The 22,590-nt window shown below is 34.9% G+C and overlaps 5 protein-coding genes across 7 annotated transcripts; 2 read left to right on the top strand and 3 right to left on the bottom strand.

The window, feature by feature from the left end:
• The first annotated feature begins 1,936 nt into the window (after positions 1-1,936).
• LOC11425434 (uncharacterized) lies at positions 1,937-7,482 on the top strand. Of its 3 annotated transcripts, none has more exons than XR_005643925.1 (5): positions 1,937-3,030; positions 3,208-3,517; positions 4,765-5,159; positions 5,994-6,069; positions 6,643-7,482. XR_005643925.1 is itself a non-coding variant. In XM_024773065.2 (2 exons), exons 1-2 carry the CDS (start codon positions 5,987-5,989, stop codon positions 7,373-7,375), a joined length of 816 nt encoding a protein of 271 aa, XP_024628833.1. In that variant the 5' UTR covers positions 5,399-5,986; the 3' UTR covers positions 7,376-7,482. The 3 variants fall into 3 exon arrangements, 1 of the variants encoding a protein (XP_024628833.1); XR_005643926.1 differs by having other exon boundaries at positions 4,826-5,159; XM_024773065.2 differs by lacking the exons at positions 1,937-3,030; positions 3,208-3,517; positions 4,765-5,159 and having other exon boundaries at positions 5,399-6,069.
• A 1,783-nt stretch (positions 7,483-9,265) lies between these two features.
• LOC11421926 (protoheme IX farnesyltransferase, mitochondrial) lies at positions 9,266-13,554 on the bottom strand. The gene is made up of 7 exons (XM_003592744.3): positions 13,274-13,554; positions 13,014-13,143; positions 12,127-12,264; positions 11,856-11,989; positions 10,721-10,846; positions 10,273-10,376; positions 9,266-9,823 (listed from the first exon to the last, which is right to left on the bottom strand). The coding sequence occupies exons 1-7, from the start codon at positions 13,489-13,491 to the stop codon at positions 9,450-9,452; spliced, it is 1,224 nt and encodes a 407-aa protein (XP_003592792.2). The 5' UTR covers positions 13,492-13,554; the 3' UTR covers positions 9,266-9,449.
• Positions 13,555-15,474: 1,920 nt separating this feature from the next.
• Positions 15,475-19,411, top strand: LOC11423341 (transketolase, chloroplastic). Its single transcript, XM_003614748.4, has 7 exons — positions 15,475-16,124; positions 16,603-16,693; positions 16,809-16,914; positions 17,038-17,320; positions 17,528-17,676; positions 17,766-17,919; positions 18,182-19,411. The coding sequence occupies exons 1-7, from the start codon at positions 15,660-15,662 to the stop codon at positions 19,139-19,141; spliced, it is 2,208 nt and encodes a 735-aa protein (XP_003614796.1). The 5' UTR covers positions 15,475-15,659; the 3' UTR covers positions 19,142-19,411.
• A 172-nt stretch (positions 19,412-19,583) lies between these two features.
• On the bottom strand, positions 19,584-21,514 carry LOC11421927 (protein trichome birefringence-like 1). Its single transcript, XM_024775174.2, has 4 exons — positions 21,338-21,514; positions 20,849-21,042; positions 20,552-20,710; positions 19,584-20,108 (listed from the first exon to the last, which is right to left on the bottom strand). Exons 1-4 carry the CDS (start codon positions 21,512-21,514, stop codon positions 19,754-19,756), a joined length of 885 nt encoding a protein of 294 aa, XP_024630942.1. The 3' UTR covers positions 19,584-19,753.
• Positions 21,515-21,790: 276 nt separating this feature from the next.
• LOC112417417 (protein trichome birefringence-like) lies at positions 21,791-22,590 on the bottom strand. The gene has a single exon (XM_024773082.2). It carries the CDS (start codon positions 22,585-22,587, stop codon positions 21,892-21,894), a length of 696 nt encoding a protein of 231 aa, XP_024628850.1. The 5' UTR covers positions 22,588-22,590; the 3' UTR covers positions 21,791-21,891.

A 22,590-nucleotide genomic window follows, 5' to 3' on the forward strand; every position in this document is an offset into this window, starting at 1 on the left:
AGAAATGCTAACAAGTGTCAAAGCCACACTCATAAGGATTCAAAATTAGAAATGATTGATGAAATTTAGGTGAAAATAGTTACATTTTGTTGTTTTAATGGGTTGAATGTACAATTTTCAAAATAAAATTTCAATTTTAAAATTTTGTTGTTTTAATTAGGCGGAGAACAAGTCGCTTTCAGTTGCTACTATGTTCTCTCTAGGTTGGGAGGAGGGGGAGGGGCGTGGCAGTGGAGGAGGAGGAGGAGGTTGTGGGCGTGGGAGGAGGAGAAGGTAGTGGAGTGTAGGATTTTACTTTCTAATGTTATTTTGTAGCTTGGTGTTTCAAATTATTGGCAATGGCACCCCGATGTTGTGGGGGTTTACTTGATGCGATCGAGATATCAGGTGCTTACTTCTAATGATTCACAGTTCTTGGATGCTTCAAAGAATCTTATAAGGCACTCTCAGGTGCTGTTAAAGGTGTCAATTTTAGCGCGACGTCTGTTTCAGGAGAGATTGCCAACAAAAAATAATTTACTACATCGCGATATGTGAGAACATTTTCTGCACAGCGGGGTGTGGTCAGGTAGAAACTGCTCAACATTTGTTTCTTCATTGTGACATTTTCGGATCACTTTGGCAGCAGGTTTAGTTATGGATAGGTGTTTCAAGCGTCAACCACCAAAGTCTAGGTGCTCATTTCTAACAATTTTTTAATTACCTAGGTGGTTCGAGGATTCGTTGATCATTCCTCCAATTGATTTGGCTCCTTTGTGTTTGGCTATTATGGAAAGAGCGTAATAATAGAATCTTTAATAATGTTTACTCTTCCATAATGGATCTTGTTGAAAAGGTAAAATTCCATTCTTATTGGTGGTTGATGGCTAGTAATGCCACGTTTGTTTTTGGTTGTCAGCAGTGGCGGTCGAATCCCTTAACTTATTTGGGTATCGGCTAATGTCCGCTTTTGTTTTTGTTAATTTTGACAGATACTCTGTATTCCGAGCGACCTCTTTAGTACGTCTTGCTAGAGAGGCGTTTTTATTAGTATAAATATATATCATTTTAGCTTCTTTATTTTTTTTTTTACTTCTTAATATTTAATGACATTTGTTAACATTTTACTAAATAAATCATTCAAAAATATATGCATAGTAATAAAATGTTGAAAAGTCCACCCTATTAGCCGTGGCCATTTTGGTGGTTAAAAATGATGATGGCGCGGAAAGGTTCAATCAAATTGGAGACTTCATACCCTAACACTCTCTCACTCAATCTACCATTTGTTATATATTTTTTTAATTTGATTTCGCATCCGTACGTGAGTTCGTTGGGTTATGCATGTAATGAGTGAATATTTGTTAGGATAGTTTAAGGTTGATCCACTTGGTATGTTCTTATCTCACGATGGGTATTACCTGGGTCAGGTTTTATTCCCCCAGCCTTTGTACCTCTTTCTTTTATTTTTGTTTTGCTTAAAAAAAAATTGGACGGTGACGACGTCGTTGAGATTCCTACTTCCTCAAAAAGCAGAAGCGTATGCATGCACGTTTCTCCTTTATAATACTCTTATGTTTTTCTTTTCTCACCGCATATAATGATTGTATTTGTATTTTACATTTCTAGGCCATTTTGCACGATGTCATTGAATTTGATGATCATCACTTAGTTGGGAAAAAAAGTTAGTAAAAGTAGTAACAGACTGTTTTCCATTTTGAGGATTATATTATTATGTTTTGATTTTGAACTTAGAGGGGAGATCGGTAAGTCCACCAAATTCGGCATTATTTTGTAGATGCTCTCAAACATGTTTCTCCTTAAAACTTTACTCATATTAGTTCTTCTAAGAGTATTATGGTAGGGACTAAATTGATAATAAATGGATAAATTTAGGGTCCAAATAGATAATAAGAGAAAAATATAATGGAGGAAAGATGATCTTACCATAGTTTTTTTTCTCTGTTTTTGTTAGCTCTCAAAGTCGTTCAAGCATATAATTTTCTTCTTTTATTTTTTCTATGCTTTTCCCGGACCATGCGTCTCGGGAACTTTGTGCACTGGACCGTAAATGCAAAAGAGTCTTCTAAAGGTTACCTTTTGGTATCCCATAAATTAAACAATGTTGAAAGCCAAGGATCTGTGTTAGAAATGAAGGAGAACACAATGGTCCAAGTGTTGGATTGAGGCCCTTGGAAGCCCAACATTGGGAGAGAATATAGGCTGAGTGTGGTGGTACAGTGAGACGTGTTTTGTGATCTCTTTTAACACCGTATAGTAACTGTCATGTCTGCTTGCTGCTGTTTAGACAGAAACTCACCCTTCTTTTGTTAGCCAATTTAAAACCCCATCCTTCTTAGTAACACCATTCAGCAAGGTATAGAAGGAGGCAGTCTCATCCGTCGATTGTTGCCTATGTTTTGATATGTCTCTATTTTCCTTTATGCTTAGAGCTTCTCAACATATTTTTCCAATTCACCACGACCTTTCCGATGGTCTGCAAGCAACCCACTCTAAAAATAATGTCAATTCCACTTAAGTATTATTACACAAAGGCTTCAATGTTTACCTCTACCTCACCAAACAGAATCACCGTTTTTTTTAGCGTTTTCCATTGGTTGTGACTCTATGATCATCTCCTTCTTTCTTCTAATAGATCAATGTCTAGTAGATATATCTTCTTCATCTTTCCAACTTTCCCACATATACTTTCCTTATATTGGGCTTCCTAGGGCCCAAATCCAACACTTTTTCCTTTGTGTTCTCCACCTGGCCCCTATTCTGACCCTCCATTTCTAACATTCTAATGACTACATTGTATTGATGTAGATGAATGTGCTCTGCTCTATTACAGAAGGAAGCTGGCGGTGGCAGTTCTTACCATGCAAATATCAAAGATGAAATTCTGATAAAATTCCGAAGTTTTAAGCAATTTGATATTGCCATTAATGATGCTTCAAATTACAATGAACTTATTTCCTGAACAGCATCCAGAGAATTGGGCTAAAGAAATCAAGAAAGAATGGAAGATTTTGGAGAAGGATTTGCCGGGTGAGTTGGTTTTGTGTTCCTATTGCAAAATAGCTTGTAATACTTACATGTCATATCATATTTAGCATTTACTCCATCTTTTCAAGCTGAATGACCTGTATCGTGACCGTGTGGATTGTATCCAATTATTGTTATTATGGGATTCTGCTCAATCTCACTGTTTCTTTATGAATCAAGGATGGATCTCTTGAGGGCTGTAATTATTGGAGCAGATGGAACTCCTTATCAATGACGGTCTTTACTTTCCTAGTAGTTATCCCATTTTTCCTCCGGTTTGTTCTTGAGGATACTCTATTTGAATGACTCCATACAAGGTTTAGTCTTGACAGAAAACCCAGGTCTAATCTTGGCAGAAACCCCTTTTTTGGAACAACCTGTTGTATGGAAATCTACACCGTTGGAAAAAAGTTTGTCCCAGAAACATAATAAGGATTATTTCACCAAATCATTGCTGTTAACGGAACAAATAATAAGAAGGCCTCCAAAGGTTTGATTCTGGTCTTGGTTCAATCCTTTTCTATCTCTGTCAAGTTTGCTTTGCCATGTCCACTTGTAGCGCTTTGTTGATATTTTATTTAGTAAGATGATGAAAAATATTATTAAACAATATAGGTCGTAGGATACAAATGTAAAACTTTAGAATTATAGGCTGAGCTTATTACATACTCCCTCTTGTTTCAAAACAAGTGTCTATGGTTCTTTCACATAATATATTGAGAAAAACAATAAATCAATGAATAACTATAACAATTTTACAAAACTAACCTCAATAACTATTGGCTACTAAGAAATGTCGTAAATGCACAGTGAAATATAATCACTTGTAAGTGATACACATAATATTAATTTAGGGGCTAATTTGGAATAAATTAATTATTGTTTCATTGAAAAATAAAACGACATTTATTTTGGAACAATTTTTGTAACGGAAGGAGTACATGGAAATGTTAAAGGGTTTTATTCAGTCTTTTCTGAAGTATATTAGGAGGATATAACATTATAGCTTTTCCACCTCAATTTTTATTTTTTATAGCTTTTCATTAGTCTGTGCAGTTGACATCTTGCCATTGACTGGTTTTCTGCATAATTTAGTTCAGCTGCATTAGACAAGACAATTTAAAGTTTTGATTAAGTATTACTTCTTGAATTTGTTAGTATAGTTTCTTTACCTCTCGTCAAGTTTAAAGTGGACTAAGTCGTTATTCCACATTTATTTATGAGTGAAAGTGATACATAATTTATCTTGTATGTAATGAAGGCCTCGCTACAGAGGCAGGTCTGTATCTGCTTAACTTGTATTTATGTTTTATAAGATTTCAGTTATATGGACCGATCTTGGATTTATTGCATAGGATAGGCAATTCTTATCATATTATATCATGTAAATAGGGGTTAAGATATCATGTAATTTTTTTTTTTATTGATTTGTTTAAGCCTACATAAGGAGATCATGTTGTGTAGTTGAGACACACATTATTCGATATGTCTCTATTTTCTTCTCCAAAAGTAACATTTGTTGTCATGTGAAATCTCCTTAGCAAATTTGATGTTGAAGATGTTGAGTTCTGCATATAAGATCTATGGAAGATGTGAATCATTTGATGTGGATGAAGATTATGGAAAGTGCTGTAATATGCAATACTTTAAAACAAAATTGACTTAAACTTGTGTTGATTCCTTTTCCGTGGTTTAAAATTTAACTGTTTTAAGAACTTTTTTTTTTTTTTGCTTCAGAATTTCAAAGATTTTGTTGTGGGGCATTTCATCAGCCGTGTTCATGAAATTATGGTGGCAGGCAATGCATACATTGAAGGTGCTCAAGTGGGATGTTTGGTCAAAGGTGGGGTTCAAGATCTTGACGATGGTGACAAAAGCAGCTCGAGGCAGTTTAACAATTCTTTAGCAAGACATATCAATGTGGCTGCGCCAAATTTTACAGGAATCGGATCTATGTTGGTTCAAGCACCGGACCAAAACATCAGAGTGTTATAATAGTTTATTGGCTGAACGTTTGCAAGCGCTTGTCAAAGAGTTTATAAGATTTGGAGCTAAGGAGTGTGAGAAATTCCTTTATGGTGCAACAGGAAACGTGAACAAAAGAACATTTATGAATCATTAGCTTCTCTTTGGTATGTTGCTGAGAAAAATTATCCTTCTTGGTCTTTCCACTCTTAACATGTCGGTATATTTTGTTGTAGTAGGGATTTGTTACTTTTTCATAGCAGGCCAAGAACAATGTCAATACTTAAATTGCTTGTGTTTTCATACTCCATTGCTTCTTAGCAATAATATTTGCACCGTTCCCGTTGCGGACTATGAAATCTTTAAAGATAGTATTAAAACTACCTAAAACAAATTTTTATACTTTCCATCATATAAGTTAAATTATATCCTAACAAGAATTCACAATAGTTGAGCTAAATGGTGGTGGAATCAACAAAAACAAAACAAAGTCAACACAACACAACATTGACCATTATTCAAGTTCTATTCTATTACCTCCTTTCTCATTCAGTTCCTCGTACTTGCTTACTTTTCTTTCTCAAACCGCCTAGTAGTACTTCTCTTCTTTCCTTCTCTCCAACATTAAACACGTTTATTTCCTTTCTTTTTATCCATTTCCTTCAAACCCTACCCACCTTTCCCTTGTTTCAAGATTTAGATGACTCTTTTGTTCAATTAATTTGGTTCAAAATCTCATCAAATTTTTCATCTTTCATTCCCTCTGTGCATAAATTCTGCATCTTTTCGGGTACCCACATGTAGATTTATCTTTGATTTCGGTTTTCTATAATCTAGGGTATTGAACTTTTTTCTCATTTCATTTTATGTAGATTTTGTCTTCTTTTGTCCCAAAATTTTCAGCTGCTACAGCCAAAAACTGGGGTCATAGGTGTCTAGATTAATTTGTTGTTTTGTTTGAGTTGCAAAGTTGTAACCTTTTTGGTAAATTATTATGTCAGAGCAACAACAAAACCTACCTAAGGTTCTACAACAAAAGGGTTCTGAAGCAGATGATGATAAACCCTTCTCAATAAGGTACCATTTCCTACATGCTTTAAAATTAATGTTACTATAAATATGTATAGACTTATGTTTTCAAAAACAAGGTTTTGTTGTTATTTTATTTTCACTTTCAAATTATATATGTCATTATTGCATGTTCTATATTTGGATATATCTCTTGATTTAATGTCTATCGCACTTCTAAGGTATTTAGCACATGTTCGTTGTGCCTTATTTACAATTTTTGAACGCAACTGAAACTGATTAGGATTATTATTTTTTGTTCAATTCCCTTTGTTTAATTCTTCTTTGCCTTTAATTTTATATTATAAATTTTGTAACCAAAAACAATAATTTCATATTATGAATTTTATTAAACTATTTAGATTTTAGGAAAGGATTGTTATTTATAGATGAATATACTTATCATACATTCTCACTTTACTACACTTTTGTACTTCAATTTTCTCACAATCTATTTCTTGTTTCACATCTCTCCTTTTCAATGGTGGGTGTCAAACAATTCTTATTCATGTTGAATTTTTGTTAGGATTTTTCATTTTATCACAATTAATTACTGACATGTGAAGAGTTATAATATTGCAGACGATATGTTCTTGCTTCTCGTCACAAAAGTATCTTTCATAGCTGGCCATTTCCTGAGAAATATCTGCAAATATGTCTGAACCATGGTCTCAAAGATATTTTGCCACCATTTGAATCACTCAAAGGTTGTTCCAAATTGTTGCAACATTCACGAAATGATCATGATACTAAAAACTTAGCTGAGTTTTGCAAAACTAAATCAGTTCAACAACATGTCATTAAGCAGAACCAACACAATATTAAAAATGAGTGTGATTTGTTGTCACATGGAGGAGAAGGATCATACAAATTAGTCACTAAGGAATCTTCTTCAAAACACGTATCTAACTGCAGTGATTATGTCAAATTGTCTGGATCGGCTGATCATATGTTCAACCTTCCAAGTTCATCAATTCATGGTCGCAAAAGGCTTCCATCATTGGTATCATCCAAGGCAACGAAGGATAAATGCAGAAAGCGTAAAGGGAGATGTAAGAAACGATCAATGGTGGATATTTTAGCTGTAGCAAGGCATTGTACTTTAGAGGAGATTTGCAGGATCAACAAGTTTTGTTATACTACTGAAACTGTGACTGAAGCATATCAGCATCAAGATATTTCTAAATCTGGTGCAAGAGGTGAGGATTTAGTTAGAAAAGGTCATGAAGCAGCTATTACTGATATTAAAGGAAAAGGGAGATTGTTGGTCAAGTTCAAGCTCAATACATGTAATGTAAATCGGAATATAAATTGATTTCCTTCAAAAAGTTATTTGAAAGTTTAGGCATATTAAGTTTAACACCGTTCAAAGTTTTTGACCCATGAGATACAAAAGAATAGAGCCTTGAATGATTTTCTCCATTTTATAGAGTACTTTTTCTTTTTACTCTACATTCTATGATGTAGTTATTGACAAACAAAATGCTAGCACAGTATGCAAGATATATTCTTTAGGCAAAATTACGCATGAGGTTTTAAGGTTACCACATTTTTTTGAATTGGTCGAATAAGTTTTTTTGCTCTCCTCAAATTGGTCCTTTAGATTACATTTTGTTTGTATGGTTAGTCTTCTATCTCGCTTTCAACAACAATCGGTGCAATTGGAAGCATCAAGACATTAGGGTGTATCTCCACTGCAACAAGAATATGCCCTCAGAAAAATCTTTCAGAAAGGCATCCATCAAACTTTATGACAGTCTACTATTCTTGAAGCTCTCTACAACCATCATGGGATTCATGGTGCATGTTCGACCTCTGAAATTATATTTTCAAACGATTAAACCATGCTCTTTACAAACCATCATGGCCCATAGTTCTGTGATGACAGAGGATTAAACCATGATTTGAGTCATATTTTCAAACGATAACTTTTAACTTTTTTGTGTCTAAAAGTCTAATGGCCTACAAAACCGTGGTTTTCATATGCTTTCAAAATAAATCCGGTCCCTTAGAATTTAGAAACTTCGTTCTTTTATTAAGATTGCAAAATATTTGTCCATAAATAGATTAAGAATATAGTGATGAGGATGAATGATTACGCAAAAATAGTTAATATTCCATCTGTTTCACAATACTTGTCGTTTTTGATGAATTTATTATACGTACCAAGAAATCAAATAAATTTTGTTATTTTTGATGAAATTTTGTGTTTTTTCTATAATAACCTTAAAAATTTATCATTTCATTCTATTATTTCCCTCTCTACCATAAATAGATAAGGATATTATTGACAAATCAATAATTAATGTTGAATTGAAAAATGACCAATAATATTAGACACAAATTTATTGCAAGATTTTTTTGAGGCCGCACTTGCATTTACTGTTGGCAAAACAATATACTTATTAGGGTAAAATATGTTTGATTCCCATGAGTATATTTATTAGGTCTTGTTAATTAGTTTACTTATAATAGTTACATATAAAAAATATTTTTTTTTGAAGGATTTCATATAAAAAATATTGTTTTTTAATGTTTCAATGTATTGAATACAAATATCACAAGATAAAATTTTCATTTGAAACTTCTTGTTAAGGACCCTACCTAGATTATTAGCTAGTTCATGTGCTTAAAATGAAGTTGTGGCCATCTAAAACAGTAATACTTGTGAGTTGAGACTTGAGTGGCTTGAGTCGCTCAATAGTCTCAGTATCTTTGTTTTGGTGTGTCGTGGAAGTTGGCTTTGGTTTGGTAAGAAATGCATTGTGACATCAAAAAGAACCGGTGCTGCATTCGCTTTGGTTAAATGTTCAATGATTGACTGGTGGCATGAACTCTTTCATATCAAATAAGTCCCTGTGGCTGGCTATCTTTTGAACCCCAGAGAAGGAAACAAAGTGGTCCATGTACTGCAGTGGGAAGCTTCCTTTGAATTTGCCAGACAAGTATAGTCAAGTCTTCCTTCACAGACGACAAGATGGTTTAGAACAATTTTGCACTGTGTTGGGGTCGGCCCTTTCTATCTGACCTTTGATGCTCATGATACTTTGCAGCTTAATGATGATATTTTCTGGCTTCTTGGAGTTTTCTTGCATATTTCATTCCCAAAAACAAATATTAAACTGAAAATACGAGGGGGAGGGGGACAAAGGCTTGAAAAGCAAGAGGAGAGAAAAACATAAGAAAAATAACTACTATTAGCATATTTGTGCAAAATACAGAGTAACTATGCTTTATTTCACATTATATACTTCTTCCCTTCTCAAAGCAAAATCCTTATTGGCTTTAAAGGCCATTTGAGAAAACAATTACAATGAATATATCAAATTAACCAAACAAAACATGATAAGAAAAATGTAGTCATGCAAGATCTGAACCAATGATAAATATTAAACAATGTCGTATGAAGGAGCAGGCAAAAATGGGAAAGGTGCAATGGAAGCATATGCTACAGGTGGACGTGCTCGGGTCCCTTGCCTGCCTTTGATCTTTTGGTTACCATTCTTGTCATCCATCTCTGAAGTTTCCACAGAGGATGGGGATTTCATAAAACCCTCTGCATTGACTTCTAAGAAGTGTTGGTTATCCGTGCGGCGGTGAATTAGAAGCCCAGCCATAAAAACGGGGAGATAAAGAAGACTGGCGTGAAACATTCTCCGAGCTCTTTCCTTAGTGCGGTCTCTATAAAACGAAAACGCTGCGGCGCTTATTGCAAGTGTAAGTGCAGTAGATTCAAGACAAAACCATCCCGAAGTCACACCCCCTGTTTACATGGGAAGAAACATGAGTCTCCAAAACATTGTGGTCAAAACATTCACTATTAAATAAAAACTGAAACTTTTTAGTATTTCAATCGACCGCTTAAAGAAATCCAATTCAAATGGTGATTGTATATCCCCTGTTTCAGAGTTTCTGTGTGTAATAAATGTCTTTAAGAACAAAGTAACATTACAAAATTAAACAGTCTCTATCTAATCTCACGGTCATGGCCCATGAGCAAAAAGGCTTGAAATTCAAAAAGGAAGCTATACTCTTGATTTGATTGAAGTTAAAAACTTTTTAATATTATAATTTTTTTAATTTAAAATCCATACAGCAACATAAATTTCAAAGGCTATAATCTTAAATAGGACAGATTTCTTTATGAGATAAAAGAAACTCAAGATAAAATGTTCATTAAAACATTTCTAGTAGAAGAAAACATCTACTCACAATCATATGCCAAGAAACCCAAAGGGATTAGATATATAGAGTTCCTCATAGCCACCATTGCTGTTTTCCGCCCAGATGGATCAGCAAGAGAGTACATCTTAAACCTAAATTTGCAATACACCAAACATGTGAATAGGTAAAGGACTTGCATAGTTTTGACCATCACTAAATGAAGGAAAAATATTGAGGTGTAGACTGTAGACCATAAGCCAAATGCAGCAACCAGTGTAACATACATTTTTAATCAGTATAAGAAGTAGTGTTACCCAAAAAAATGCTATTTGCGCGCCAACTACTAACATAAATTCAGTTAAACTAAACCGTAGGTTTCTATATCTGGAAATTTGGTGCCCTTGTGGTTCAAATTGGATTTGGGTCCTTATAATTTCAAAATAATTTGCATGAAACAAAACTTCATCACTATATAAACAAAGATATATGAGCATACCCTCCTGCAGCATAGTCCTCACGACACATATAAGCAAGGGCCATAAAATGTGGTATCTGCCAAAAATACAAAGCAGCCGGAAGAATCAAACTATTTAGTGAAATATCACCAGAAGCTGCAGCCCATCTGAAAATAACCCACAAAAAAAGGTGAGGGACAGCACAAATATACATGCATGTGCCCATACATGGGGAAAACAGAGTGGGATTCAGCTCATCTAAAGTGAATTGGGACAAAGTAAACAAGCTCAACTGTAGATGAATAACTTAATGGTAGATATTACATGCAAATGCGAGCTCTCACTTCAGAGGAGCCAAATCCAATAGAATGAGAGAAGGAATGCTTATTTTCAGGATGTTCAGTGTTGAGTTATATATCCTTCCACTTTCAGCATATAGACAACTAATCTGGCTACAGGCGTCCTAAATTGGAGGACAAGATCTAAAATAAATCTTTGACCAATTGTCTAATACTAAAATAATAACACTTTCAGAATGAAAAGTTCAATAAATCAGTAAAATAAAATTCTTCTTAAGCAACAGAAACTCAGCTCAAACAAAGATTATAAGCATGAAAAATTGGAGTATCCATACCACAGGAAGAAATGCATAAGATATATATATTTGACATCAAGCAGTCAAAATATAAATAAACATGCTCAATCATGACAGAGTAGTATGTAGGTTTTGGATATGTGCACACGCACAAAGGACTCCATAACATAAGATGATACTGACACAAGAAGATGACTCCTCCCATATTGACTCGGGGTTTAAAGTAGAGGTTTTGCTGCCTGGCTTTTGGGAGTGCGCTCTCCTCTTCATCAGATAAGTGAGATGAAACAAGAGGCTTCCATATCACTAACTATACATTAGAAAAACAAAATATCCATATACTTTTTCGTTAATTTCCTTATATTTCCAATTTGTGTGCTTTGATGAACTTTTGAAAGGGGCCTATTATTATTATAAGGTTCCAAAACCCCCTACTCTCAACAACAATTTAGGGCGGAACAGCTGAATTTCAAAGGGAATTTAGCTTTTAGATATCACATGGTTCAAAAATTAAATCACTCAAGAACTCTGACATTTGCAATGCATAAGAAAGAGACAAAAGGAAATTTGTGCACAATTACCCCAAAAGTGGTGGAATGGCACCGACTACAGCCCCCACCCATGTATTTACGGGATGAATCTGCTTCAATGGCGTATATACAAATGAATACAGAACCAGGTTGGAAGCAGCAAGCCCAGCAGCTAACATATTAGTCTGGAACAACCTTGTCATAAAGCTACAATGTTAGTTCCACATCTCAAAGCACATAAAGCGTTTTGTAAGAAAAACATCTGAGGTTTACGGTTTAAACAAGAAAAACATACAATCAACGAAGTAAGCAAATTCACTACCTGCGTTGCTAGTAGGGCTGTGCCAGCCAAACCAACAGAGGATGCCCAGCCAACTGCATGAGGTACTGTTATGCGACCCGAGGGCAATGGCCTTTGACTCGTTCTCCTCATTATGGCATCATTCTTGATCTCAAACACCTAAAATAGACACAACCATTTAATAGATCTAATTATGTTGAAATGTTGATAAAAAATATAAGGTTTTGTTTGAGAATTTGGAGGGATGAAAAAAAGGAAGGGGAAGGGACTAAGTAAGAGTAGTCCCCACTTTCCATGGTTTATTTTCCTTCATTGGACTAAAAATCTCCAGGGGAACTCAATGGGGGAGAACTTGGGAGAGTTTTGAATAAATATACAAATCATTTTCATCTCTTTATAATAAAACTCTCAAAACAAAGAAAATACTAATCAAAAGTATTCTCCTCTCCCCTTCAAAGATACTCACCTAAACAAGGTAAGGGATTATCCTCCCTTTCCATTCCTCTGTCTTTCCTAATTCATATATAAATAAAACAAACGCCGCCATAATGTTCCATCATATATCATATCCCTGTCCAACTCATTAATCTCTAGATCCTTCCTCTGTCTCTAGTGATTTAACTACTCTCCATCTGATCTACAGAATCCACAGGCCATCTCTCTACATGCTCAAACCACCTCAGCTGAACTTCTACCATCATTACTAATCACAAAGCCAGAAATGAGTCACAGTGATCAATTTAATACCTTTTTATTTCCTGGTACAGACATTTCACTCCTCTATCAGTCTATCAAGTCTATTTCATTAAGTCATTCCAGAATTAAGTTCACAGACGCAGCCGTATTAAAACATATGATGGATAAGTATATAGTAAGTGAAGTCCATGTAGTCCTAAAAAAAAACTAACCTGATTTAAAGTGCTGGCAGATGCAGCAACCATCATGGTACCCAGGCAAGTATATGAAAGCATGGAGAGATCGACAGCACCCCCACTCCCCAACACAAATCCAGTCCCAGATGTTGCAACCACGAGCAAACTACAATTTAGTTTCCAAACAAGTAGTAAAAATGAATAGAGCAATAATAATTACAATGAAAACATAAATAAATGCAATAAAATAAAATAAAAAATTGAATTAAATAAATAAATAAAAGTGAAAGGTTCACCTGAGACGAGCTTTGGAGAGTTGGGAATAGCAGTTTCCATAGTGGCGAGCGAGAGAGATGAGATCGTTGGATTTAGAGGCGGAAACAGAAGGAGAAGAAGAGAAGGTGGAACGAATATGAGTGAAGTTGTGAAGAGACGAAGAAGAGGAGGAATTGACGAGTCTGGAATATAACGTAGCACAATTCCAATTCCTCTTGAACATGGTGGTGCCGATCATCGCAATTTTGGAGAGAAAAGCAGCTTCAGACCAAAGAAGAAGAAGAAGAAGAAAACACAACAAAATCTACACGAACGAACACGAAGATGACTTCTATTGGGCTCGGCTCGGATCGGATCGACGATTCACACTATATTTGGGCTGCCCAGTTTATTTGGATCACGATTGCTTTTTAGGCACCCAGTGATTGCTCTCATACACTCACCGAACGACAATTATCGGTTAAACATTTTTTAAATCAATTCCACCCGTTTAAAAACTGTTCTAAATAGTAGTTACCTGTCGTTCGACTTTGGTTCGGGCGTTAAATTTTGAACGACCGAATTTTTATAGTTTTCATTTTCTATAATTAACGTTTATTTTAAATTGCTACGTATTAAGGATCAAGGATATGAAACACACGTTTAGTGAACAATTGAGATGGAAGACATGCTACGATACGAATAATATAAATTTTAGATACTTACAATATTCTAAAGATGGTAATGCTTTCTTAATTTTTATTTTAATTTTTAAGAGAGTCTGACAGGGAAACAAACACATGTTAAATGTTGAGAAATGGAGAATAATGTGTTCAAACTTGCGCCAATACACTACAATTATTGTTTTAGTTGTACTTGTAGAATATTGTATTAATTTTTACTTCTTATTCTTTTTCATTATATTTTTTTGTTAACTCTATTATTAATTATAGTTTAACATTTATTTTATTGGCTTGATACCTCTTTTAGTCTCTTGAAGGGAAGACGGTCTTTGTGCTAATTGATTGGCCAACTTTTAGTCTATCTCTGGATTCTTTAAGTTGTACTATTGTGGAGATACGCTTAATGAGCTTTGTAGATTACTTTTTAATGATACTTTTAAGGCTTGTATACTCGAAATCGAAATGTTTAAGTAGTTTCTTTTTTGAAGATGCTAAATGTCTACGTAGTTTCTTAATTTTTCTTTTGCGTCTTTGACCTTATTTTATACCAAAAAAAATTAATAAATAGAATACCTCTTTTAGTCTTTGCATTGTTGCTCGAACCCAATTTTGGTCCAAATTTTAAAAAAAAAAAAAAAAAAAAAAACCATTCATGACATGTTAGATTATTTACTTTTGATACTTCATTTAACATATGTCATCAGAATTTATCTATGTGGCATGTTGATTTAGTTGTTTTCATATTCATCAAATGGATTAAAAGCTAGAAAACACAAGGTCAAAAATACCCGTAATAAATATTCAAGAAGGTAACTCACTTTTTTATTTAGGTGATTATTTTGTGTGTATTTGGTCGGCTCAAATATTTGTTTTCTTTTCAAGAAGACATAATAGACCATAATTCGATAATATCTCAAATTGAATTGGTGTCTTAGAGCTAGTTTTTTGATAGGGTCGACAAGGAAGTCTTCAACGATGTATTTTGATTGGTTTAATTGTCTATTGAGATGCTTAACTAATTGTTAGTTTAAATTTGAGAATAATGCATTGTATGATCGTGTGATTTACTTTAGGACGGTGTATCATTTATACTCCTAAGTTAATAAAATTTTCTCTTTTGATTATATGAAATAATATATGATAGATGAGACAAAATTATATATCTTTCAAAAAAATGTATGTTAAATCAGACATAATTCAAACATCAATTTATTACATTGTGCTAGTCTAATTCCGTCTGCTGGAATAAACTTTGATTAATCTATTAATTGATTAAAATTTAATACAAGGATGTCGATTCTCATAGATTGATTATTTTCCAAAGAAAGTAATGATACTTGAATTGAACCGATCAAAATTAAAACTTAAATTTGTCATATTGAATACGTACATAATATAATTATACACATCTGACATAGTAAATGAATTAAATTATTAATACTGGGTGGGAGGGAGGCAAGAAGAAGATTCGAATATCCTAATAATAATAAATAAAATAATAGAAAGAAAAAAAAAGATAAATGATGAAATGGATTGAGAGGTAGATAAGTGAGGGAGGAGATAGATAGCAAGAAAGCATAGGCTGAGATTTTCCATAGCTTACACACCAAACAAACACTACCACCACCTACATATTCTATCTAATCCCAACAACACTCTTACTACTATTACTTTACTTACTACACTCTTTCTTCTTCTTCTTCTTCTTCTTCTTGATTGATTATTCTCTCTAATCAATCACACTATGGCTTCTTCTTCTCTTCATCTTTCTCAAGCATTCCTCGCACGTGCCGTTTACCTCAACCCTGAAATTCGTGCAGCTTCACTCTCTTCCACTTCTTCCCTCTCCTTCCCTGCTCTCAAATCCTCCTCTTCATCCAAACCACCTACCTCCCGTCGCAGAACCACACCAGCCATCCGCGCCACCGCTGTTGAAACACTCGACAAAACCACCGAAGCTTCTCTCGTTGAGAAATCAGTCAACACTATTCGATTCCTTGCTATCGATGCCGTTGAGAAAGCTAATTCGGGTCACCCGGGTTTACCCATGGGTTGTGCTCCAATGGGTCACATTCTATACGATGAAGTTATGAGATATAACCCAAAGAATCCTTCTTGGTTTAACCGTGATCGCTTTGTTTTGTCTGCTGGACATGGTTGTATGCTTCAGTATGCTCTTCTTCATCTTGCTGGTTATGACAGTGTCCAGGTTACTCTTTTTTCTCTTTCATTTCATTAATCACTGTTTTATTTTTTTTTACTCTTTAATTAAACTCGTAGGATTAACCAATAAAATTTAATTTTTCTATTACTTTAATCTTTAAATTAACCAAATTTCAAAATAGTATATTAAAATTGAAAATCTGTAACAGAGTTCAAATCCCGACAAAGGAGATAAATACTTACATAACAAACTAATTACAAATGAAAATTACTTTTAATATTTTGGCTTGGTCAATTTAGTAGCTGAAATGAAATTGTTCCTGATTGCTTATGTGGCAGAGAATTTTTCAAGTTTAGATATCATTTTAAAATTTCGTTTACTTTAAAGATATAATTTCCTGACTAACAATTTCATTACTATAATGAATTGATATGCATAGTGAGTGGTATTGGTATATAGCTGTGGAATCTTTCATTTTTTGACTGAGCTGAATTTCTTGTCTTTGGATTGAATAAAATAATAGGAAGATGACTTGAAGCAGTTTCGACAATGGGGAAGCAAAACTCCTGGACATCCCGAGAACTTCGAGACATATGGAATTGAAGTCACCACAGGTCTTATAAAAATAACAATATTGATAATAATATGTCTCTTTAGTTGATGTTACTGTGAGCCTTTTTTGCTTCTTCTGTAATGAATTTCAACTATCCTTGTATTTTTGTTGTTTAGGTCCTCTGGGTCAGGGTATTGCCAATGGTGTTGGATTGGCACTTGCCGAGAAGCACTTGGCTGCACGGTTTAACAAGCCTGACAGTGAGATTGTTGACCATTACACGTGAGATAATTAATTACATCTTGTTACATGTTGATCTATACATGCTTGCACTTGTGAATTGCAGTGTTTTCCTGATTCGTAATGTGACATTTGTCTTTTGCTTTTGTTTTTGGTCTGCTCTAGGTATGTTATATTGGGAGATGGTTGTCAAATGGAAGGAATTTCAAATGAAGCGTGTTCACTTGCCGGACATTGGGGTCTTGGAAAGCTAATTGCATTTTATGATGATAACCACATTTCTATTGATGGTGACACTGAAATTGCATTCACTGAGAATGTTGATCAACGTTTTGAGGCACTTGGATGGCATGTGATTTGGGTAAAGAACGGAAATACTGGGTATGATGAAATTCGTGCAGCCATTAAGGAAGCAAAGGCTGTCACAGACAAACCTACTTTGATTAAGGTTAGTGACATGAAATGGAAATTCAAGCAAGTGGATTTACCCAATCCATGGTATAGATAAATTGATTATACTGGTTGAAGTGACATAATGTGACTGTTGAGGGTGAAAGTAAACCTTTCCTTTCTTGGGTGTTGTTATATCATTTTTATTTGGTTTCGATGCTGGTCATATGGTAGTATTTGATTAATTTTGATTACTATTTTACAGGTAACCACTACCATTGGATTTGGTTCTCCAAACAAAGCTAATTCCTACAGTGTTCACGGAGCCGCATTGGGTGCTAAAGAAGTAGATGCTACAAGGCAGAATCTTGGATGGCCATACGAGCCTTTCCATGTGCCAGAAGATGTTAAAAAGTACGGAGCCGCATTGGGAGCATTAGTTATATGTTTATTTCCACTGATATTTTCATGATCTTGATTATAACCTGCTTAACATTCCTTAGGCATTGGAGTCGCCATACCCCTGAGGGTGCTGCACTCGAAGCTGAGTGGAATGCTAAATTTGCCGAGTATGAGAAGAAATACAAAGAGGAGGCTGCAGAGCTAAAGGCTATTATTAATCGTGAATTACCTGCTGATTGGGAGAAAGCACTTCCGGTGAGTAATGTGTCGTACTTCTTGGTTTCTATTGATTTTGTCTTCAGGTATCTCTTCTGTAGTTGCTTGATGCTCAGTTCAAGTTTATAGTGAATCATATGTCAACAAGTGTTAAAAATTGTATTGAATAGCACGTTCCTCACCTTTATAATCCTACTTTTGAATTTTGACTGCCTTCGAAGTTTTAAACTAAACAAAACTTGAGTTCTATCAACCATTTGTGGAATATTGATCACAATTCCAATTTGACTTCAACTTTCAGACTTACACTCCGGAAACCCCTGCTGATGCTACAAGAAATCTGTCACAGCAAAATCTAAATGCCCTGGCCAAGGTTCTTCCTGGTCTTATTGGTGGCAGTGCAGATCTTGCCTCTTCCAACATGACTTTGTTGAAATCGTTTGGAGATTTCCAAAAGGCTACTCCAGAAGAGCGCAATGTTCGTTTTGGTGTTAGGGAACACGCAATGGGAGCAATCTGCAATGGTATTGCTCTTCATAGCCCGGGATTCATTCCATACTGTGCAACTTTCTTTGTCTTCACCGACTACATGAGAGCTGCCATAAGGATTTCAGCTTTGTGTGAAGCCGGAGTTATTTATGTTATGACCCATGATTCAATTGGACTTGGAGAGGATGGACCAACTCATCAGCCAATAGAGCACCTGGCAAGCTTCCGAGCAATGCCAAATGTTTTGATGCTTCGTCCAGCTGATGGTAATGAAACTGCTGGATCATACAGAGTTGCCGTGCTTAACCAGAAGAGACCCTCAATTCTGGCCCTTTCTCGGCAAAAGTTGCCTAACCTTCCGGGAACTTCTATTGAAGGTGTTGAAAAGGGTGGCTACACCATTTCAGACAACTCATCAGGTAACAAGCCTGATGTTATTTTGATTGGAACTGGTTCTGAGTTGGAAATTGCCGCTGCCGCCGCTGATGATCTAAGGAAAGAAGGAAAAACTGTAAGAGTTGTTTCTTTTGTTAGCTGGGAACTTTTTGATGATCAGTCAGATGAATACAAGGAGAGTGTTCTCCCTGCTTCTGTGACAGCTAGAGTCAGCATTGAGGCGGGATCAACATTTGGTTGGCATAAGATTGTTGGAAGCAAGGGAAAAACCATTGGCATTGATCGATTTGGAGCTAGTGCTCCAGCAGGGAAAATATACAAGGAGTATGGCATAACCAAGGAAGCTGTTATTTCTGCTGCCAAAGAAGTTTCATAGATCTGTTGAGGTTCTGTTTTTTCTTTTTTAATCCAGAACTTGTGGGTTTCATTGGTGGCTTTGTATTACTATTATTACGAGAGTTGTTTCTTGAGATATCATTTTAGCCACAATAAGGATGAATAGATTGCTCTAGCATATGATTCTCAAAGGAGCAACATAGATTAAATGATGAGATCAATTAAGGAAGTTGTATGAATTGTAACAACTATTTTGGCTTGTGAATTACATATTGTGATGTAGTTGAATTCAGTGATTCTCACTCTACCACTTCTCTAAATGTGTTCTGATGTGGCTTCTATAAAGAATTATATCTTTCTCAATTTTTTCACAAGAGGATCTAGCATAAAATAATTGCTATATTGTTTCACCTAAAAGCTAGGGTAGCAACTTCCTTAATATATAAAACATAAGTCTTTTTTTGGCTTCCTTAGTGACTTCTGTGAATTCATTGATCCTCCCTCTAGTTTTTGGGAGAATGAATTGAAAAGAAGGACAAGGTGTTGGCATTTTTGCAACCTAGATTCAAATAATAACACAACCTATTTATGAACTGATTAAACCACAAAGATAATGTGAAACCTATGCTGATTTATAACAGTGTATCAGAATTTAAGTTTTGGGATTGCCCCTATTTCTTTTCATGATATACAAAAGATGAGCATACACAAATTCATTCCACAAATCCGGAACACCAGGAAGACACCAATGACTACAATCCTGGTGTTTTAGCATATATTTTTTCGTCTCCTCGGACATATTCATGTTTCTGTACATGGAAGGATGAGCATCATGCCTGAAATCCGTCATTTTCGATATGTTTAGATAAACCACCGGAGTCTTCATTCCCTTAATTACTGACTCAATGGTCCTCATCATTGGAGGATTTTCTGACAAATCTGTAGACTCAGTTTTCATTGGTTCTGTCTCACTCTCACAACGACCACCAGAATCCCACTCCCCACCCCTGTAGCAGAAACAAGGAGGGATTATACGAAATCCTAAAGCCAGCAAATGTTCAAATATATTTTTATTCTCCAAAGATGTACTGTATTTTGTATTTAGCCCTTGTAATTATTAGTCATTACAATCATAAACTTTTTTGTTTTTAGTCGTTGTGGTTTTGTTTTAGTTCTGCAAAATTTGTTCATATTGAAATTGGTCCCTATAATATTTATTTTAGTCCTTATGTGATGCATACTTGGAGGGACTAAAATTGAATATTCTACTTATTACATATATCAATTCTAATATGAACAAATTTGTAGAAACTAAAACAATGACTAAACAAAAAAGTGATATATTTATAAGGACTAGGAAAAAAAATACAGCGGTTAAAAGAAAAACATGATATATCTGTTGGGTATGGGAGTTAGGCACTAGGTTTAAACAAGCTAAATGTTTATTTACCTGAAATGAGAAGGGGAATAGCCCCTGAAGAAAACTATAGTTTTCTTAGGATCAATATTAGTATCCACCCAACGTGACCATGTCAAAAAAGCTTTACTAATTGCCTCCTCAACATTTAGTTGTCCATGGATATGATTTCCTTCTTGATAGTATTCCTTCCTGCAATTTTCTCAAAAAGTTGCCATCTTAATTTTCCTAATTCCAGCCTCTAAATCTAAAGTAATTTGCATTTACAAGTAAACAGAAAGCATCATCACTTATAGCAAGGACAGAATATAAAATAAAAAGCTGCATTACCCTTCCATTGTTTTCTCATGAGTCCACCAATGACCTGTGTTGAAGATCAAAACATCAGCATTTTTATACTTATCACAAGATCTCTCAACCAAATCAAGACGAAGTGTTTCTTTTTTCGATCCTTTCTTGCCTGGCATCTCCCACTCTTGAACGAGAAACGGCGAACGGAAGAACTCAATGGAACAATTGTAATCCTGTTCAATTATTAACAAAAAATCACATAATTTCAATTTTATAACACAGAATACCTACCATCTCAAATTTGATCACTACATTTTTTTTTTCTAGTCCAATGAAATGAAAGCTCAAATCAACCAAACCAATGAGCACAATTTGTGGCTTTTAGAAGTTATTAAGTTCAGTGATAGTTAATTATTTACAACACATTGACATCAGTTTAAACTTCATTAACCATCTAAATCGTTGTCAAATTTGCATGTCAAAATAATAAAACTCTTAAGTTTAGTGAAGGAATAACATATGACTTACTGTAAAGATAAATGAGTAAGAATCCTCTGTCTGAAATTCTTGTCTACCAGAGGCTTCAAAAATCCTGCTCTTATTTTTTACTGAATTACTAAGAATACAAACCAAAGAATCCCACATATTCCTATTGAGTGAATCACCAACAAAGACTAAACGTTTTCCCCTCAGCATCTTCAACATGTATTTACCATTTAACCTGCATTACATGCTCATGTCACTAAAACATCACCTAAAAGATACAGCAACACAAACAAAATTTACGGCTTAGTCGTCTCATCCTAGAATCAGCTATGCTAGCCATATTTTCATGCTTTGTTTTAGCCCCATATCAATTCTACATTGTTTCCTACATATATTGCTCATTATGAAATGGAGTTATTTCCCCGTGTTTCTAAAAAACCGCATGTGTCCAGAAGTATACTTTCAAACGAAAAAAAAAAAAAAAAAACTGTTTTTGTATGAAACTATGCTTCTGGACGGCATAAAACTGTGTTTTTCTAGAAGATATTTCCGAAGTGACTTTGGGGCTGGGAAAAGACGTTCCTGTCGGGATATCATCATATATACCTTGGCATGTTGCAATTCTTGGGTTGCCACCGGAACTTCTCATACTTATTATCTCTCCTACCATTGAGGAAACAGTTAAAAGGCTCATCAATATGAGGACAAGACCCAGATTTGTAAAGTGGGAATGAATCATCTAAAACCCATGACCCTTCATAAATATCACAGTTGTTCCTCAAATGTTCATCACTTTGTATTACATTTTTAGAATCCACTCTGGCATTTGGTGAAGGCATAGGTGCAAAAGACTTGTCTTGTTGCGGTTTGATTGTAGAAGCAATTTGTGGAAACAATTGGCCATCATTTTGGTTACTTTGCTTCGGTGCAAGACCAGAACCTTCCTTCCTTGAAATTTGAGAAGAGGAACGAGAACTCACCACTAATTCAGTATCCTTATTAGAACTATGTGAAGTTTTATCATGAGTAGTGGTTTCATTGGTGCTATATTGAGGGGTGTAAGAAGGGGGTGGGGAGAATGAAGAGCTGTTGTTGAAAATGTGAGAAAAAACTTTAGAAAAATGATGTCTATTAGAAGGGTGAAAAGCATTGACAAGGAAGAGCATAAACAAAATAGAAGCAAAGGTGAAACTGTAAGTAAAAATCATAGCTCCTCCTCTTGAAGGAACGAAGCGTATGGAATCTGTTCTTGTCAATAATCGCTTCCTCGAACATGCAGGAGAATCTACCATTAT

This window comes from Medicago truncatula, chromosome 1 (assembly GCF_003473485.1).
Source record: "Medicago truncatula cultivar Jemalong A17 chromosome 1, MtrunA17r5.0-ANR, whole genome shotgun sequence".
In the NCBI taxonomy this organism is placed as follows: Eukaryota; Viridiplantae; Streptophyta; class Magnoliopsida; order Fabales; family Fabaceae; genus Medicago; species Medicago truncatula.

Bases quoted from the DNA above. Each gene is read 5' to 3' on its own strand.
- LOC11425434 (XM_024773065.2), top strand. From the start codon at position 5,987: ATGTCAGAGCAACAACAAAACCTACCTAAGGTTCTACAACAAAAGGGT. The intron at 6,070-6,642 runs GTACCATTTCCT...ATAATATTGCAG, and splicing joins GATAAACCCTTCTCAATAAG to ACGATATGTTCTTGCTTCTC.
- LOC11421926 (XM_003592744.3), bottom strand. From the start codon at position 13,491: ATGATCGGCACCACCATGTTCAAGAGGAATTGGAATTGTGCTACGTTA. The intron at 13,144-13,273 runs GTGAACCTTTCA...ACTAAATTGTAG, and splicing joins CTCTCCAAAGCTCGTCTCAG to TTTGCTCGTGGTTGCAACAT. The intron at 9,824-10,272 runs GTGAGTAGATGT...CCATGTAAACAG, and splicing joins GGGTTTCTTGGCATATGATT to GGGGTGTGACTTCGGGATGG.
- LOC11423341 (XM_003614748.4), top strand. From the start codon at position 15,660: ATGGCTTCTTCTTCTCTTCATCTTTCTCAAGCATTCCTCGCACGTGCC. The intron at 16,694-16,808 runs GTCTTATAAAAA...TTTGTTGTTTAG, and splicing joins TGGAATTGAAGTCACCACAG to GTCCTCTGGGTCAGGGTATT. The intron at 17,677-17,765 runs GTACGGAGCCGC...AACATTCCTTAG, and splicing joins GTGCCAGAAGATGTTAAAAA to GCATTGGAGTCGCCATACCC.
- LOC11421927 (XM_024775174.2), bottom strand. From the start codon at position 21,514: ATGTTGAAGATGCTGAGGGGAAAACGTTTAGTCTTTGTTGGTGATTCA. The intron at 21,043-21,337 runs GTAAGTCATATG...ATAATTGAACAG, and splicing joins CTTACTCATTTATCTTTACA to GATTACAATTGTTCCATTGA. The intron at 20,109-20,551 runs GTAAATAAACAT...TTTCTGCTACAG, and splicing joins TATTCCCCTTCTCATTTCAG to GGGTGGGGAGTGGGATTCTG.
- LOC112417417 (XM_024773082.2), bottom strand. From the start codon at position 22,587: ATGGTAGATTCTCCTGCATGTTCGAGGAAGCGATTATTGACAAGAACA.